General features: G+C 37.6%; 1 protein-coding gene across 1 annotated transcript in view; it reads right to left on the bottom strand.

Annotated features, from left to right (window-relative positions):
- Positions 1 to 20,795, bottom strand: part of uvrag (UV radiation resistance associated gene) — a 105,189-nt gene that overhangs the window by 26,775 nt on the left and 57,619 nt on the right. The window contains exon 13 of the mRNA XM_084105175.1: positions 11,338 to 11,413. Within this exon, the coding sequence (XP_083961301.1) occupies positions 11,338 to 11,413 (76 nt within the window). The remainder of the gene's footprint in view (positions 1 to 11,337; positions 11,414 to 20,795) is intronic.

Below are 20,795 nucleotides of genomic sequence, written 5' to 3' on the forward strand. Positions count from 1 at the left end.
AACAAACAAACAAACACATACAGTACCCTTGAGACACACCCGCATCATTAGTGGGCCACTGGAGACTGGGGACTACCTTTTCTGAAACATATATATTTAGTGGCTCTCTCTCCTCTTTGCGGTGTGAGGCGAACCCCTGGCTCCTGACCTAAAACCGTGGAAATTCAATTACAGCCATTTAAGTGTTTCATAAAGCCATAGGAGGCTAGCCAGAGGTATGCTTATAAAACCAGGAGCAAGTGAAGGTGACGAGTGCTAACGGTACTGTGCTCTCCCAGTTGCTCTCTTTTTATACTCCCTCTTTCCATCTGTCCCCCTCTCCTCGCTTAGAAACGCTGAATGGGTTACCAGGAGGACAATGACAGACAAAACAACAGCCCCAGATACACTCGTAAATCAGTTGGGTTGGCTGAAGTCCTGGGCTAAGAGTAAGCTGCTGTTTCTGAGCTTTATGCACATCCAAAATCTCATTGGAAGACCCACCAGACAGTCAGGGTCACCAGCCAATGTAGAATCCGCCGATAGACGAATGAGCAAGAAATGGAAAGAGAAAGAGATTTTGAATCTTCTCTACAGCTGGATCAAAAGAAGGACAGGCAGAACGTGCGGTGTGCCTCAGGTCTCTGTCTTAGGGCCAATTTATAATTTCTTTAAAGGAACGTTCTGTCATTGTATACCCTCAAGTCCTTTCAAAATTGCATTACTTTTTTCTTGGAGCACAAATTAGAGAATTGTGCTGGTCAAACTTTTCCATGTATTTAGAATGAATGGGACTAAGGTTTTCAAGCTTGTGGTCCATAAAATTGTGTGTTATATTCCAAGTATACAATAGCCATAAAATAGCTTTGAATGAGAAACAGACCAGAATGCAAGTCATTATTCAAATCAAGAAAAATACTTTTCGGTCTGCTCCACACATAAAGCTATTAAATGGCCTCAGAATACTTAGAATATAGTGGTATGGATTCATTTTATTATACTTTCTGAAAAAAATGCTTCATCCACATTCATTGTAATTAAATAAGTAATGACTACATTTCTTCAAAAGGTGTCAATTTGACAGAAAAAAATCATACAGGTTTGGGAAGACATGAGGACGAGTAAATTATATCATAATTAGAAATGGAAGACCAGTCAAGAGAGCACAAATTTGAGCTACAGTTGGCTGTTGGGCGCTACATTAATAGGCATGAAGGGGGGTAACTCCTTGTGGTGACATGCTCAGTAACTTCTTGTGGTGTGATATAGCTTTTATGAGTACTGGAAGGCATCCCGAGAGGTTTCCAGCTCACTCCGCAGGCTGCTGTAGGTGCAACAGCAACAAGCTATGAGGGGAAGCAAGACCACACAAAGCTAAAACTAGTGGGAGCAGTAAAAGCAAGGGAGGAGTGTGTGCTAAAACACATAATGTTACCAGACAGACGAACAACCACAACAGCATGTGCTGTAACAGTTTAGAACCAGACCAATTGCCAGGTTTAAATTAAGAATCAAGGCCCCACCGTGTAATGGCTAGAACGTAGAACTCAGCTGTGACATGCATACATTACATGGGCCCATGGGCCTATTTTTGAGAGGGCATCAGTGGCAGTCTTTTAAAACTTTATCTGTGTCTAAGCAGTCTAGTGTAGTTTTTGATTAAATAAAACAAAATAAAGTACTTACAAAAAAATACTGAAGTTGAATTTAAAAACCAATTGGCTCAAAAATATAAAGGGCCATGATGCTTCTGATGTGGATAAAACTCAAATCTTATAAAGCAAAATAGAAAAACACAAACTTCTGAAACCCTTCCCAATAGGGGAAACCTCCATAGACATGTTGTATGAGAAGGTTATATTTAAGAGTGAAGTCTAGTAAAATGAGCTGTTCTGCCAAGAGATCAGCCAGGAGAAACCGGGATCATATATAAAGCTATGAGAAAGGAGAAAGTTGAGAATCTCTGAGGACATCTGAATCACGCGTCCCTGAACAGAATATCACAGTTAAAAGGAGCAAACGCTTGCCAACAAATTCTGGACAAAAGCACAGGGCTTCCTCCGGTGATGTGACACAGTCATATAAAAACACTGGAGAAATACTGGCCAAAGTATCAGATCTAATCTCAATGTTTCATCTAGTCATTGACTGTAGAAGAAAGATAGAGGGAGAGAGGAGGTAAGGAGGAAATAATTAAGAAAAAGTTTGGAAAAAAGAAATGGAAAGATTTTGACAAAGAAAAAGTATCAATAAATCAAATAAATAAATAAATACAGTGAATACAAATAAATAGAGTTTAAAAATGAGGAATGTATTTAATCTATATAAAATCTAACAATTTTCAAAACGTACACTACCGTTCAAACATTTTGGGTCGGTAAGAATTTTTTTTATATTTCTGAAAGAAGTCTCTTAAAGAAAGAAAAAGAAAGAATTTAGCTGGGTCTTATCCAGTGATAGATTCATTCATCACTGGCTGCATTAATATCAGTAATTTCAGTTTGGTTTGAAATACAGCAGCCATCTGTTATCTTAGAATAACTGGTGAAGGCTTTTATTACTGACTGGGTGGGCATGTACAGTCCTAATGGATGAGGTGTAACACACTTCCCAGGCCTGAAGGAAACTCAGCTTATTAAGCCTGATGACTTATGGAAAACAAATCGCTCCTAAGATAACAGCGAAAACGTGCACCCGCACTGCGATGCAATTACACGGAGCGCCATTACATAAAGCTGTTGAGACAAACCAAATAATCAGTCTTTTTCTCAGAAATTCCACAAGTCAGGTGCAGCAGTGGGGTGAAATGGGATGTAATCTCTTCATCTAGACTAGTTGAGTCCAGTAGTCCGTTAATCCGTTTTTCCCTCCTTCGTCCATAAATCAATTCTGAATAAGGAGACGGCGGGTCCACAGGCTTCGTTCCCATACCCTTTTGAGAACATAGGGTGGTCCCCATGTATGCTAGTGCAGCCCGTTTACGCTCTGCCAAAAACAATTCTGCGGTTGAAATGTGAAAAATAAAGTGGGTTAAAAAGTGGTATTTTTTATAGTTGGGACACAACTCATAACCCTTTTAAAATGGCACCTAAATATATTAAAATATAAACCACATTTTCGATGATTACGTGGCCGTCTGCTTTGCAGGCAGAGTGGCTCTTAGTACAGTAATAACCAACATATGTTTGCTAAAATCGCATTTCGATTTCCTCTATAGGAAAATGAAAATTACCAGTACAGTGAGTGAACTTTCATAGGGCTAAAAGACAGAAAACAAGATTCATTATGCAGTTCACCAAAGCAAACTTCCTCGAAATGGAAAGCGGATGCCGTCTGGCTTGGGAGAGATGGAGAGCTGTTTTAAGAGTTGATCAGTTCCAGTTCTTCTCTTGTCCCCAGTGATGTTGGTTTGGCGGTGAAACTAGGGGGACCAGGGTTCACGGCTACGCAAACAAACACGGCGTAACGCTGGTTTGGACGGACTCACTGAGCCTGGTTTGTGAAGATGAGGCTTTTTATGGAGGGCCGACAGGAGAAGGGCTCTCATTGTGCGAGGGAAGGTGCATACGCAATACATCGGCTTTTTCTGGAGGGTCCAGCTCACCGCGTTGGACTGACTCACTCACCGCAGACAGGTCTGCCGGACAGGGAGGAAGGATTCTGGGATAGCCTGGGAATAGTTTGTGCTAAATATGCTGTTCTCTTGGGAGTTTTCTCTCACACTCATCAACTCCCACTTTTATTTACCTGTCTGATCTTAATTAAAGGAGGAAGGGTAAATAAGTAAATATGACCAGTCAGCCTTTTTGACTCAATGGGCTGCCTTCAATGGTAAACTGAGTTAGGAATTGAGAGGTGGGTGTTTCTTCAACTAAGACCACTTTTGGCCCTGTGGACTATTAGAAACTAAAAACACATAAAATAAACACTTTCCACATTCGTACTAGTTTACTTCATTTGTCTAGTAACAAAATGATTTCTTTTTACTAAACATTTCCACCCCAGTGTAATTTTCAATACATCTCACATTATTTACTGTATAATGTATATCATTCTGTGATGGACACATTTTACACTTTTTTGGAATACAATTACAAATCTAATTTCATAGAAAGCACTTTATGTATCCTAAATAGACACACATAAATTATATTTTTACACTTTGTTAATAATTTCACAATCTCTGATTAGAAATCATGCATAATAACAACACTAACAAAAAAATTACATTTACCTTGATTTTTCATACAGACATGGTTGTCATGGTGGGGTGGAAATTATGTCAGTCATCGGTTGATGGAAATATAAGATCTAAGATCTTAGTATAAGATTTAATGTCGGATCTAGGACAAGAGTACAAATAGAAATTATTTACTGACACCATTGTGTCCTTGGTTAACAAGTACACCAACTAACTTCACACAAACAACTTTTTATTCAGTTCGGTGTGGTGGAAACTGGTACAGTAGTATTTCTTTAAAAATTTACATTTATACACAAATATGGAATTAGTCTGTTTAGTTTTGTTTAGTAGATTTGTTTAGATTATCATAGTTATGACAGATTTTTGTAGTTGAAAGTGGCTGAAAGTCTAGTTCTAGGGTAAGGCTAAAACAAGAAACAGGCATGGTAAAAGTTTCTACGGCTGTTGTAATGCAACCTTTATATAACAGAAATAGTTCAAATCTGTTATCGCTCATAAAAATCAACCTATAGGACATAAAAGTGCCCAAAGTTGAAGAAACACCCATATATACACAAAGGGAAGGGTAGATCAGCAACAGGCTTGTGCAGATCATTAGATCGAAGTCTCTATTTCAGGAATGCAACTGAAAAGGATTCAAAATCATGATTTGATTCCCTAACTCTCCGTTTCTCTGAGTGTTTGGGCTCATCTTACGGTTAGCGACCCATGATGGTAATCACATTCAACGCTGTGTTGATCTTTCTTTCACAGAACACAGTAAATCAAGTAAGATAAAAGCGCAGTCATGTTAGAATGCATTCAAACAGGAGGAAAACCCTCAGTCAAAAGCAGAAAAAAAAAGAAAAGGAAGAAGAAACGTGAATGAAGACAACATATGAAAAAAGGAATTAAAGCCTTAGTGGGCCTGGAAAAAAACAAGAAGTGAGCAAATCACTCATAGATGAACACGTATGAGAAAATAGCACCACATCTAACGGAGAGTCATTGCCGGCTCACACTCTGAGGTTATGTACACAGTCTGATGGAGGTAAATGCTGAATGTGACATATGGAAATTCCTGCTTAATATACACAAATAAAGCCACTTAGCCCGAGTCATTAATCACACAGAGGTGATTTTGTTCACAAAGCACCGTTGTGGCCTTGCTAACTCTCGCATTAAGGAAAAACGCTCTCACAGGAAGGCAGGTATGTAATAGTAGTAGTTAACTTCTCATACAGGAACCAGCAGCCTTTCACTACACGTGTGACAGCGAATGAAAATGAGACTTACAGGCGTGCGAGTGTTTGCATGCATATCTCCTCTCTCACCTAAGGTTCATATGGTTTCCATCCCAGAAAAGTCATGTTAGATAACAGCCATGACACTAATGGCAACCAAGAATCTCTCACCGCTTTACAGCTAGAGTTCATGTGCACCTGCAAGACTTTAGGGAACGAAACATATTCATGTATCTCGAATGATTCAATCGCAAGATGTCAGAGGTATGAAGGTGTAAATAGGAGGGTTGAAAACGCAGCACAAATGTTAAGTGCAACATGTGCAGTGAAAGTCTGTCATATAGGCCACATACAGTACAATTATAATGAGAATGTTATAATTGTGTACTTACTGTAGGACATGGATTTTAATGGTGAGACTTTTTTTTATTTTTTTTATCAGATGCAACACTAAAAATGTTGTATATATGCTTAAATGCACGTGTGATATGATCTATATTGGTAAAACTACTCGCCCTCTGAAGCAAAGAATCAGCGAACACAAAAGTTCAATAAGACGAAATGATATGAATTATCCTGTTGCCCGTCACTTTAATAACCACTCGCATCCTCTATCCTCTCTCAGGTTTCAGGGAATAGAACAGATTACTTCTCAGAGAGGGGGTGATGTTGACAGGTGACTATGTCAGAGAGAGCTGTATTGGATCTATATGTTAGAAGCTCTACAACCACTGGGTCTCAATGAGGATTTTGATATGAGCGTGTTTCTTTAATTTCATCACTATAGACTATTCTATGCTCTATGATGGTCATATCCTGATATCTGCATAGAATAGTGTTTTCTTTCTATTTTGTGTCGATGCAATGTAATCTTGTAATGTATTTATCAATTTGAAGTTTTAATGTAATTTATGTTTTTTGTTTTCAGTAGACCCTGTGCCTAAGGCTATATTTGATATAGGCTATGTTGAACTACATTTCCCATGTTCCCTATCCCTGTAGCCTTAGCCATGTTAACACAGGTGTCTGGCATTATGCAATCAGGAGAGGTGATTGGCAAGAGCCCTTTTGTATGGCCACATTCACTTTGTTTGTATGCCTGAAGAAGGTCGCAAGACCGAAAGCTTGCTAATAAATTGATTTTGCACAGTGTTTGAGTGTGCGGCTGCTGTATTTTTACAATAATCAGGCTCACAAAAAGATTATATAAAAATTGACCAATTTATCGGCCAATAAATCGGTTATAGGCTTTCAGATATAAAGAATTATGGGTTATCGGTCAAAATTTTCATATTTCATATTTTCAAGTTTTAAAACATATTCCAAGTTTTTTGTCAGCGAAATTCGCTAGACAACAGTAAATGTGACTGCACCTTAATGCATCCTGGACTGCAGCGTAGAACCTCCTCCTCCTTTTTTCTTTTTTTTTTTTTTTTACACTTTGCCAGTTTTAGTACGTGTGCCTGGTTGGGAAGTGTTTCATCACGGGGTAAACAATAACAAAACTAATAAATAAAAAAGTGTTTAACCAGTGTTATTACCATGAATAAAAATTTAAATAAAAGCTAAATGAAAACAATGGCTATAAATTAATCATAGTTTTTGATAATATACCATAAAACCTGCAACTATGCAACTAGATAGCTATAACACTAGACTGCGCTGAAAAATGTAACATTTTAACAGTTTCCCACTTTTGCATTAAACATTAAAAACTAAAAATCTAAAATTAATCTAAAACAAACAATGATATGACTAATGAAAACAGAACTAAACCCAAAAGACAAACTGAAAATAAATTAGAAATGAAGACTAAATAAAATGTTCTACATAAGAACGTCACCGCTTGGTTCTCAAGTGGAAACTCTCAGTACATCAACAAGTCCAAAAGCATTGAATGAACAAGTGCAACCAAAGCCTCCTTATCAAACGTACAATCATGAGTGCACCAAAATATGCATATTAGCATTAGAAAGAAATTTAGATCCGGTCATCGAGCAGTGCTGATACTGCCAGGTTTCCTGGCTTTGCAGAGAACAGGGCACAATGCTAGACCTACACTTCAAATTCCCCAATAATCTTCAACTCTGGGTTTAATTCCAAGCACAGCCCTTCCTGCTGAGCTCCTTGCCAAATAAGATATCTCACTAGCTTGGCAACTGAGTGCTAATTGTAATATTTCTTTCAGCGTTCAGTTTATGCAGCGTCTCGAGAGAAGGTAATCTGTCCTCAGAGTGCTGCTGTGCTTCAGGAGCTTCAACTGAGGGTTGGTCACTTCAGTGCTTCTGCCATCTAGGGGAAGACGAACCACTTAGACACAAATTCACACATATACATGCTAAATAGTTTTGAAAGCTTGGAAACTTTTTCAAACACAGTTTGACCTCAATGGTATGGTGTCCAAATTTCCAAACCAACATTCTGAATGATCCATATGAACTATATTAAACAACAGCAGCACAAGAGTGTTTGTTGTGCTGCCAAAAAGAACAACATTTAAAACATAATGACTATTAAAAGCCAAATTCACAACATTCCAGACAGTTGAAGGAAGTCTCGGCAGAGGCGTAATAAATTAAATACTCTTGTTATTTAACATAAACAGAAAAGATGTTAAAAAATAGAAATAAAAAAATGATTGTTTTTTTTTTCTTCTTTACAGTATGTTTAACTTGTCTTCCTTGTGTTGAAGTCCCAACCAAAGGAAGTACACTAGCCAAGCCTAACTACCTAAAAGAAGTAGAGCTTCAGTCTTGAAACATGCTCTATAATGCAACAAACACAGACAAAAACTGCTTAAATCTCTCTCTCTCACACACACAAGCTTCTGCCATGATTACCTTGCTGACAACATCCAAATAAGTCACGTAAGGTTGCAATTTAAGAATAATTTCACAGTTGGCATGTATGTGGGTTGTCGGAATAACTAGTCGAAAGAAGCCTTTTATAATTACATTGGATTAGGGTCACGAGACACCAATAAGATGCATTCCTTAGAGGTCATTCACATAGAACGTGTTTTTTGTTTTTTTGCAGACGTTTTTGACCATTGTGCTCACATCTTATTATATCTTTTGCAGCATAATAATGCAGCAGTCAAGACGGCTACAAGGCTAAAATGGCTACACTCAAAGAAAAAAAAAACCTCTGGGTTAAAAACAACCCAATTTGGGTTGTTTTAAGTCCAAGGGCAAATATACAGTAGGACAGAACACATGTTGGGCTAATTTTACCCAGCAATTTGGTTTTGGTTTATTAAACCCAGCATAATGGGTTGATTTTATTCATTCATTTTTACTGTAATACTAGCTTCTTTTTTTACTTCATACATGAATTGGTGCTTACAGGTTAATCCTCTAAACTTTTGTAAAATACTCCACACAACCACTGGTTTGCATGATAACTTCATTTATTATCGATGATTATCATATTTTAAAGTATAGCATATTTTATACCGTTTTTAATATGTAGGCTATACAAAATTGCCTACATTTAAACTTTAGAAGTAAAAAAATGTCAAATTTAGGAGTAAATCACATGTATTCCACCAGTCTCTGTTGCACCAAAATGCACCAATTCGATGTCGCTGAAAACTGAAGAGGATGCAGATACCCTGTGATAAATAACTCAACTGCTGGGTTGTTGCATTTGACCCAGGAGCTTAAGACATAAAACACATATGCATTTTTTTCATTCAAATTTGTTTTGTTTTTTAAAGATTTTGTCTAAAGGTTCAATAAACTGTTCCATTTTTTTAAATAGATTTTTTTCTGAAGGATATTTAAAAAAAAAACTTGTCTCTAGACATTGCATTTTATCTTGCATTCCACTGCCCTGCGTTAAAAAATGCAAAATGCGTTCTTTGTGAATGGCCCCTTAAGGTGTGTTCATATAGGATGCTTTCATACGTTCAAAAACTGCTCTCAAAACACGTTTATTTCATTGAAATGGCATCTTTAAGTACATCTGTTAAGTACACACACACAAAAAAAACTGATCTTGCCTTAAAATGTATTGTTGATGTTGGTGAATTTGCTTTGATGGCTACAGCGGCAGTGCTTTAAAGGGAATGGATTTAGAGACTTAACTTCCCTGAAAAGACAGATAACTTCTCTGCTGACAGTCTCACAGCACACTAAAACAGCACGCTAAAAAATTCTATAAATTCAACCCTTTTAATAGCACCATCACGAAATATTAAAGCAAAACCCTAGCAGCAAAGCAATAGTGCAAACGACAGAGAAAAACAAATAAAAATACAATAAAAAAAAATAAAAAAACATTTATCACCAGGTTCCTAACTCATCCATCACAGACAAAAGTGCCCTGGCGAAACCCCACTGGCCACCTGACATTCTTCTCCCTTCCTCCCATGACACGAGGACTAAATAAAAACAACATCCAGTCAGCGCGCTGCTTCAAAGCAACTAAAACACCCCTCCTTTCTCTCTCCCTCCTGCCTGCTTGGATCGTTTTCAAACACACACAATTTAATAAAAGATAGACGTTTAATCTCCTCCATTCCAGAACAAGAGCGCCGCTGTGAAACCCGATCTCTGCTTAGTCTCAGCAGCCGGACACACTGAGCCACCGCGGCTACGGCTAACGAACGGAACGCATTAAAGACGAGAGGGACAGACGGGAAAAAGTTAGACCACGAGAAAAATAACAACAAAATAACAAACAGCCCTTCGCTTGCTAGTTATTCGCAAATCATATTTAGTAGGAAAAGCCAAGCTCAATTTTCTAATATTTAGGGGTCAATGAAGCAGCCTAGTCCTATTCGGATTAGCAAGGGGCGTATCGAGAAAGATGCAGAGGGGAATATATACTGTACAGCAGGCCTATAGCCGTTGGGATAGCGAGTTAAAGCTAAAAGAAAAAGAAATAACAAGTAGCATGACTCAAGGGCAAAGCGTCATGCATTCTCCGGACAGTTTCTCTCCCAAACTGGAACACATGTGCAACACAGAGGCCCAAAAAATTAAATGGGTTATAGCTCATCTTTTACAGTATGCTACGTAGCCATGTTTGAGCTCAACCAACTCAAATGCTTCAAAACGTTGAGTTCACTGAGCTCATATGGATCGGCTTGACTCCGGGTGAGAGGCTTCACAAACGATGAGTTTAAAAACCGCTTGATCTCGCGGTCAACACACTGAGATAAGCTCCATTAGTTTGCCCTACAGAGAAACACTGACAAGGTTAATGAAGATTTCTGGCAAAGGTGCAAAGCATTATATTCGTTCTGATTAAGGGGACGTGGAATGGAAATGGTGGGCGACAGGCAGTATGAAGAACAAGTTGTGGAGGAGGGCATCTCGCAGTCAGACTACAAATGGAGGCATATATCAAACATGACAGATATATAAGCTTTCCCCTCAGAGTTGGCTAAGCTTACATATCACTCCATACCACGCACAGCTACGTTTTTGTTCGAGCAACGTGCGTGCCGCTCGCGTGGGTCAGAGATGGACCGATTCGGTCGACCTCCTTGGTTCTTTCTGAAGTCTATTCTGTGTTATTCATCTCCGCCTTAAGTTGGGGCAACAGCTGGAGCGCAGGAGGCTTGGATTCCACTCCCAGAGCCATGGAGGCGTGCTAATCTTACACTTAACCAGGGAAATCGATTAAATTCATGTTGTATAATTCTGAATCAAAGCTCAAACTTGAAATTGGATTTGAGCAATGGCTTATGAAACTCTTTTTGGATGACATTAATGCAAGTGATTTACAAGGTACATCAGTTCTAGAACTTCAGCTGTGAAAACTTTGAGAGCAAAATCTCAACATAGAAGTTTAGTTCAGGGGTTATTTAAAGTACTGACTCACTGGACAACATTCATCCCTTCTGTTTCAGATACACACCCAGTGTAATCAGTCATTCAGCCATCTTGATTTTTACAGTGGAACCTGTTGAGAGATTCTTACCTGGGCGATGTTTTTGTTGAGCAAATAGACACCGTATTCAAACTGGAAACGCTCTCCTCTGGGATAAAGGGGGAACCTGCAAACAAGAGCACAGAGGCATCATGAGAAAGAGTTTCAGCACTCACCTCTGAACCATTACACATGGTTCCCATACTAAACACAAAGCAAAGAACATTTTTTATGAGGTCGTAATCAGTTCATAACTTTGCACAGGACAACCTCACACAAAACAAAAAAACAGCAGGTCATCTGGATAAACAGCTAACCAAAACTTTAAAGCCTGACACTAATAACTGTATTTACAAACCAACATTCAGAGTCCAGATTCTTTTAGTGTTTAAGGGTATTTATGTCCTGTGTAGTTAACGGAGCAATGATGATGCTTCAAACTCTTCACAAACTTCGCAAAGCAACGGGCTGTTTCTGACGTAAGACATTTGTGCAGATGTTAAGAGACCGCCTGGAGCTCTGGAGGTCTGGTTCTGATCCGCTTCTCAAATGCATGTCTGAAACACAATCTATTATCCCTTAAAATCATCATTCTGGCTTGTTTCTTTCGGTCAGTTCTCATTTAAACCACAAGCGTAATCATGATTCAGAAATGGCCGAACGGCACACAATATCAATGTCTACATCAGAGCAACGAATAACGAACTAACCAGTCAAGATGCACAACAGATGAACACGCTGGACTATTAATGCAATTCTGAAGGGTGCACATTGAAGCATTTACTGAGAATGTAAGACTTTAGAAAAAGGCTTTTTTTAATAAAAATAGTGAAATACAATAAGGTACATGTTTCAGAGATCACTGGATGCCTATGACGTGGACAACACTTATTTTTAGCTAATCATTTTATCCTCTTGAAGCAATACATCTTTTTATATATATATATATATATATATATATATATATATATATATATATATATATATATATATATATATATATATATAGATCATTAGTCAATAAAATATGAACAAAATATGAACAAATTTGCACTTCTAAAAAAGAAATGTAAGTGCTTGTAAGGCACCAAAAGAGTAGTAGTAAGGTTTGGTTTGGTTTGGTTTGGTTTGGTTTAATATAATATAATATAATATAATATAATATAATATAATATAATATAATATAATATAATATAATATAATATAATATAATATAATATAATATAATATATTGAAAGGCTAAAATAAAATAATAAATAAAATAAAATAAAATAAAATAAATAGACAATAGGAAAAAAACTGAATATCTGAGGAATATTAAGATTATCAAATTGCGCTAGCAGTTAGCCCATATAGAAAAAAAAAAATTGAAATATATTTTAAAGTGTCAAAAATATATGTGGCATATATTCCAAATACATTGAAATATATTTGCATTTTTGTTCACTTATATTTATCATTTTGAAATATATTCTGAAATATAACAAAAAAATATGATGTTAAGTGTGAAATATATTTACATTTATAACATGTAATGTAAAATATATGACAAAATATATGGTCATAAAATGTTTAGCTTGCTAAAGGGTCGAAAATGTATTTTGATCATAGTAATTCCTCTACCTTTTCCCCTATACACAACAGTAGGCTACCATATTTCACTACTGTATTATGACACACAGCTATAATAAATACTGTACTTACACTTAAATGACTGCAATGTAAAATGACAGATAGTTGCTTTCCTAGGACTATTAGGCCATATTAGGTGGCACGTACCTAACACTAAGTGCAATTATTAGATTTATTGTTGTGTTTTATTGACATCTTTCCTGAAGTCATTTAAATATTGAAAAAATGCACAATATTTATGATGCAAGTATAACAATTTGCAAAAGTTAAAACATATATGAACATATATGTTGTTAGTAAATATATTGACATATAAATATATTCACATATTTAACTAAAATATATTTTCAAAAAAATAAAAAATATATTTACATATATTTAACTAAAATATATTCTGAAAATATATTTCAAATATATTTCTTTTGTGTATGGGAGCAGTTTAGCAGCAATGGACATGTTTCAAAAACAAGCATACGTCCTGAACCGAACATCCTATTAATTTTCTTGGAATATATGGCCTAAAAAAACCCAGTTGGAAAGTCCCTCTGAAAAAAAAAAAAAACATAGGATGGGAAAGGCTCAACAAACAGACAGAAAGACAACTTGTGAATATTCTGCACCCTCCTCAAAGCTACTTCCACTAACACCTGACATAACTGCAGCCCCCGTAATGTCAGAGTACGACATTAATGCCCTGTTATTAAGAGCTTACTGGGAAGGAGAGAAAGAGAGAAGGAGAGACAGAACAAGAAGAGGACAGAAAAGCCTCCAGCTTAACCACCTGTGATCAACAAAAACATGACCACTTCAACCACAAAGCTCCCGTGACAGTGCTGTCAGGCTTATTAAAACACAGCGTGTGAGTTTTAAAGACTTCATACCTGAGGAATGCATTTATAAGAGTCTCACGATTGTGAACGTGTGCGACGTAGAGTCATTCATATTTTATTTTCATAAAACTGCACAGTAGGAGAAGTCGTGGACTGTAACTGGCCTGGGGTCACAGACTTTAGCCTACGGGCGGCAGACACCTACAACCCAGAGGTGTGAGTGATCTTCCGGAAGTTCCTCTGTAATCTGTGAGGCCTTTTTGTCAGTCGCACCTGGAACTCGTGCTTTTAATAGCGGAAGAGTGGAGACAGACCCAGAAATCCCCACCCTGCACTTCCTGTCTTAACAATTCTGTCTCTCACAGACATACACACGCACTCACATACTCCCTGTCTGACCCGTAAGACCCAGGGGGGCATAATCTTGAAGCAGGTGCATACTTAAAACCCTCAACGGACTGAACATACACACACGCACACACTTCAACATGCCATTCATGTCACTTTTGAGTGTAAAAGAGCAGAACAAGGTACAGTGTTGCAACTTATTCCTCACCCAAACCTAGTGAACTGCCTCGCTGCCTTCCAAGACAACAGTCATAGAACCTCATAAGAAGCGGATTTGCACTAGGAGGCAACAAAACAGCAATAAATGTAAAGCAGTTAGTTGTTAATAATTTAAAACTACCTTTAGCAATACCGTATTTTACGATACATTCAGAAATACCGATAAGTACCGCAAGTAAGACTACACTGGTTGCACTGAATGTGTTTGACTCAATCAGATTAATTCATTCTGTGATAAGACAAAACTGGTTGTGATGTATGTTTCTGATTCACTGAAAAAGAAGAGGGATTCTTTCAGAAATTGGATTACACTGGGTTGGTTCACTAAATAGAACTGGATCATAAGAGTCATTTGTTGGACTTGGACATGTATTTGATTCACTAAAAAGAATTGGTTTGTTAGAGTCATTCGTTCGGGAATCGGACTACACTGGTCACGATGTATATTTCTTGCTGTAGATTCCGTAGAAGTCTTGTGCCGCAACTAAATAAGAAGTGCAAGAAACTCTGTCAGGGTATTTCAGTATAGTATTCCGTCCGCATTGTGCAAGAACCACTTGGGAATCACTTGGTTCCCAATCATATCCTCAAAAGCCACATCTTACCACATTCCATAAAAAACAACGACAGTAACTCAGCCAAAAATCACTCGCACACACACAAACATACGCAGGCGTGCACATACCGTCACCTAACAGTGATTAATGAGTGTTCTCCGGTGTGTGTGTGTGAGATCATACTGCTGTGACTCTGGTTCACAGAGCACCAGGAATTCCTCAAGGGAATGTCCAGTCAAATATATTATAACAGAGCAACAGGGGGCAGGAAGCGAGTATGTGTGTGTACTTACATGTGAAAAAGTGTGTTCGGGTTAACAAGAGAGAAAGAGAGAGAAATGGAGAGGAAATAAGAAGTGTTTTTATCGCTATTGGAAATGTGGAGGATTACAGTGAGAGCGGGAGAAATGTTCACTCTTATGTGGCAGGATACCTCACACCCCATCACAAATGCATGAATATAGCTGAATATCAGTTTTGGAAGTGACCCATATTGGTTGTCCACCAAAATAGTGCTGGTGCTTGGTTAAGGATATGTGAACCTCTCTCAGAACCGGGCAAAACATAGGCTTGAACCGAAAGATGACCTGAAAGATACCTGCCCATCAAATAATCGTAGCACATTATCTTACTGGTTTTGAAAACACATGTTAAAATCTTAAAAGAAAAGTCAATTTAAAACATTTAAATAGTTACACACTCATATTTCTATATCTATATATTATAGCGTCATAGAAAATGTTCCCAATAATTTTGCTTAAAATTGCTTAAAATAAAAATGTATTCAAGTTGTGAAAACAAGTTTAATCTCTTAATGTTGTTTTAAATATATATATAAAAAAACATGTTAAATCATTTTATGTAATGTTAAGAAACTGCTTAAAATTGGGTGATTTGATCATTTAACATTTTAACGCATATTTAATACTTGGAGGTGGCAGGAGAAAACTTTATGTTTTGGGGTGCTGTGGAGCCAATTTGTCCCATCCAGAACCTTGCAATTCTGGTGAAAAACCTCTATTATCCTAATATTAATGTAGCAACTCTAATTTCATCATTGTCCCGCCTCAAACAAACAGGGTCACCAGTAGCAGAGCTGTACTTTTCCAGTAAATGTTTGTGATAGGGCAAAACACATGCAAGAACAATTCTCCATGTTTCCAGATTTGCCTAAATTTCTTTCTAAAGTTTGATCTGGAATGATACTTTATAAAAAAAGAGCTTAGATAATTGAACATGACAGTGACACACATTCTCATTCGTTTTCCTTCTGACTGCTTCCATCTTTTCTTTCTTTCTCTCTCTCCCTGAGTTACGGAGAATGAGTGAGATGTTATCAATTAACTACACAAGAGCAGAAAAAGAGACGAGATGGGCATGTACGATTACAAAAAGGTTTTGTGTGCACCACCTCAGAATCATGACCTCATATTAGCACATAAGCTCTTTGTTCTGTATAACCGCTCTATGACAAAGTAATGGTGCTCAGCCAAGACTTGACCAATCTAAAGTAGACTCAACGGACTAACTCACCTCCCACTGATTTATCGCCTATTCACAAAAATGATATCAACTTCATTCTAAAGTACATCTAAATATCCTTTGTTGCAAAAATATAGTAAAAAAAAAACTTAACCTTGAAAGAAAAGGAGTAGAGACTGGTTATATTGATGAGAGGTTTTTCTTGGGCGTAGGGTACCATATCTACCATATTATCCTCTAAATGAACTTTGACCTCCTAGAAGCAGCCAGTGGCTTAAAAAAACTGGTCCTGGAGTGATTTTCAGTCAATGTGTGAAGTCAGTTATCATCAAATCAAGTTCCCACAAATATTTTTGTGACATGTTTTGCTTTAAAAGTGTGCTTGTGCCATCTAGTGTGTCCAAATACTATCAGGGCCACCGTAATTTACACTACAGTTTGTTTATTCCCGCTCTGATTGAAAATATGTCTGAAATGTTATTATTCAAACTAACATTACACAAGCACCAGATATAGAGATGTTTGACTCAGTAAATGGCATCTATGAGGAAGTTCAGATGCATAGCATAATAAATACCTATAGCATACAGTAAAAAGTGTTCCCTTCCAGTTCTCCGGCCCCGTTTCTGGTCTTAATTAAACAGCTGTGGGGGAAAACGCACCTTGTTCTCTTACACCAGCTCATAAAGAAACTAAGACGACAGAGCAAGTGACCCACAAATCCCTTTTAGACCTTTTCAAGACACACGCATACTTTAAAAGAGAGCCCGAAAATATCAGAACGTTTACAGCGTGGGCTATAGGCTGTGCCTGGCCCATTAAAATAGCATTGTGTGGCAGGTGCTCAGTGTAATCGTTTCTATGATATTGGGAGTTACAGCTATGGTTGATTTATACGGCAAGTGCTGCCATTAGCTGTGACAGTTTGGAGGCAGGTGTTTGTTTAAAAGAAGCAGGATTGATTTATGATTCCCCACATTGAAACTGCATTAAAAACTCTGTAGTTATGGGGAATGTTCTATATTTCCCAGGTGAATGAAACGACAATGTGTGGAGAGGGAACGCTGAAAGGTATGTTGCATATTTGTGTGATCATAAAAGCAGGAGATAGAAGCAACAAGTGTGCGCACCGGAAAGAACGAAGGACTGTGAGAAAACGTGCATGCAATCGTGTTAATACATAAATATGGAGAGAGAGTATGCACCAGCACGAAACAGAGTTAGGATGACATGGTTATGTACATTTGGAGTATCAATTATGATGTGTAAACAGGCAGGCGCAACATGTGCCGTGGCTTGCGGCGAGTATACATTAGCGCAGGTCATTCTGAGTAGCTGGGAAGATTTTCAACAGTTCTTGGACCCATGCACGATCTGCTCCGACCACCCACCAAACAGCAGGCTGCTGTAGAATTCCCTTAACTCTCATCGAAGCCAGTCGCACGCCAGACGGACGCAAAGAATAAAGCTTCGTAATGAAGATCGTAGCAAGTCTGGAAAACTGCAGCACGAGCACGGAAATTCCCTCAGTCAAATGTACCTGAATAGCAACAACCAAAAAAGTTTTAAATAAACAAAAAAATGTTTTAAAGTTGTGTTGGTCAATCAAAAAAGAAAACAATTTCAGATGTATATATAGATATTAATATTCTGCTCAACAAAAGTATTTATTTTCATGTTAAAGCCGATGACTGATACATGCCCGTTGTAAAAATTATTAATTGTAAAAATGTTATATATATTGTAGATTAATTAATTATAATTAATATATTCAAACAAATTAAATCAAATCTTTTATTGATGTATATAAAATTATAAATTAGCCAATAACCAATTTCGTATCAATATTTTGTGCAACCCTAATAAGAACGTAACATAATGAAGATCGTATCTGCCAGACTGGATCAACAAGATCATCTTTTCAACAAACAAGAATGTTGACAATTTTGAAAAGATAAACTGAACAATCAAAACATTTCCAAGAACAGGTAGCCCAACAAATACGAGTTTGATCTGGCTAATCAAAACATGGTTATATTTGACAATATATATAAATATTTGACAATTTGGACCTGAAGATATCAATAAGAATTGAATGATTTAAAGAACAATGGAAACATGGCACGATCTACACCTCAAGAACGTTTTCAAGATAGAGGGATGGAAACAAGGAGAAGACAGCCAGAGGCATGATGTATTCAGCTGCCGGGTACAGCCTGGGTCCAGTCTTCTGTCTTTATGATGAGCCCTTTTATCAACTTTCAGTCCCATCAAACTGATTCTGGCAGACCCGGACTTCGTCCCTGAGGGCCAAATAAAAGACTGACGAGTCTTTCCACTGTCTTTAAATGATATCAGCCCTTGAAGAAGTCATTATGTTATGAATCACACTGCTAAATAAAAAAATTCAATGGTTTGATTGGAATGGTTTAAATTTTTGATGTGTCTCAAGAAATGCATTCAGACAAGGAGGAACTGAGCTGTGATCCTTTCAAAGATGGAAATAATATACAACCAGCCAACCCCAAAAAGGAAGTACAGGCCATCTTAGCAGGCATCATCAAAGGATCCTTTAATAATTTTCCTTTCCTTTGAGCTCACTGTTTCTCATGGCCGCCCTCTCTGGTCTGGGAGCCCAAGCTGGCAACTCCTCAACTCATGGAGCGATGTGTCAATCCCTACTTCCATTTTTATGCTTGTCATAAAGTCCTTCTGAAAATGTGGACAGCGCCATCATACAGTTCCCCATAAAAGCCAATATGAGAGGGGGGCTTGGGTTTAATGGGCCAATCTCTGGACTCCATCACCCAGAGTACATCTGGATCGCATCTCCCGGCCTCTCCGAGCTCTGCGGCAATCAGCCGTGGCGTGATGGGCTAGAAGTGAAGAAATGTGGGTGCAACGTGTTGTTAGAGTCCATTGCATTTCAAGAATGTATCCGGGGGGCTGAAAGAAGCTTCCAAGATTGCAAAGAACGTTACGGTAAAACAATTGTGTGTATTTTTAGTGCTACATTAAGGAAAGAGGAGGGCCAAGGGATAGTAGATTAAATATGTGCAGGTCTTGTTTTTCTGGAGAAAAAAACAAAACAAAAAAACAACCTCCGAACCACATCATTTGGTCACAGATGAGGCATCCCAGGTGGAGAAAGAAGGAAGGAACCGCAGGACTGCACTCCAAGACTGTCTCACTGGGAGACAATTGCTCTAATATGCAGAGAAAGAAAAGCGGAAAAAAGCAATGGTCTGGGAGGGTGGTAGCGTAATGGTCAGAGCTGCTAACCTTAAGTTTACGCATTCAATACCATGTAGAACTGACCTTGGATCCGGAAATTTATTGAGATCCCATTTCTGTCCGTCCAATTAGTGCATTTCAAGTCATTTTAGATAGGAATTTTGGCTAAATAAGTAAAAGTAGTGGGGAAAAAAGCTTTAACAAGAAGCAAAGAAGGTTGTATGTCGAAAATTATGGTTTTATGGCCGAATGGGGATTCGTCAGATTTCAATTACGAGACTGGTGGGTCATATTACAGTGAATGTTCAGGTTTAATGGATGAGTCCTGTACAATTTAAGAACCTGTAAAATCAAATAAACACGGAAATGACTCAGAATGTGACATTGGAATGTGGCCTGACACTGAGTTACACTATTACAGCTAATGAGGCATACAGTGCTATATAACCATATACTGGTGAAAAAAAATGACAAGAAAATACTGGCTGTTCCAAAACCTAGTGAGCTGCCTCTCCGTCTACTGTCTACATAGGTAGCATCATAGCCAAAATGGAACCTTAATGGAACCAACTCTGTTAACAATCACTCAAGCATGCCACGCAAATTCACATGATGTTACACTCGGTAATTACTTTGGCGTTAACACAGAGTTTATTGTTAAAGTCACCATAAAATCAAAATTGACAATTCTTGTTTTTTAATCAAATATTGCAACTTTATTATAAATAATTTATTCGTGCACATCATTTATTTTTTATTTTTTATGTATCTGCCCTCATAATCTTTGATGAAAAGAACTTTCCCTCACACTTGCAGTGATAATTATCTGTAAAGGATAAATGTGATGCTGCCATAAAATGAGTCAAAAATTAGGAAGCATTATTTCGTTGCTTACAATATGAACAACATTTGCGTTTGGAACACGAGACACCCTAACATGTCTAGCTATTCGGCTCACTAGGGTTTGAAACAGAGCCATTATCATTTCAAAAAGTAACAGTATAGAAAAACAAGATCTCCAAATGCTTCACAGTTATGACACTGGGAATTTGGCCTGACAATTCTAGATCTCAATTTATGTACACAGTAGGCTGGAAATTCAAGCATGTTGATATCAACTGTAAAGCTCTGAAGATAACATTATCATTTCAGTAAGTGAATGCACAGAAACACAAGTCAAATTCTCAATAACATCTCTCCAACATCT

Source organism: Abramis brama (genome assembly GCF_963993115.1).
Source record: "Abramis brama genome assembly, chromosome: 25".
In the NCBI taxonomy this organism is placed as follows: domain Eukaryota; kingdom Metazoa; phylum Chordata; class Actinopteri; order Cypriniformes; family Leuciscidae; genus Abramis; species Abramis brama.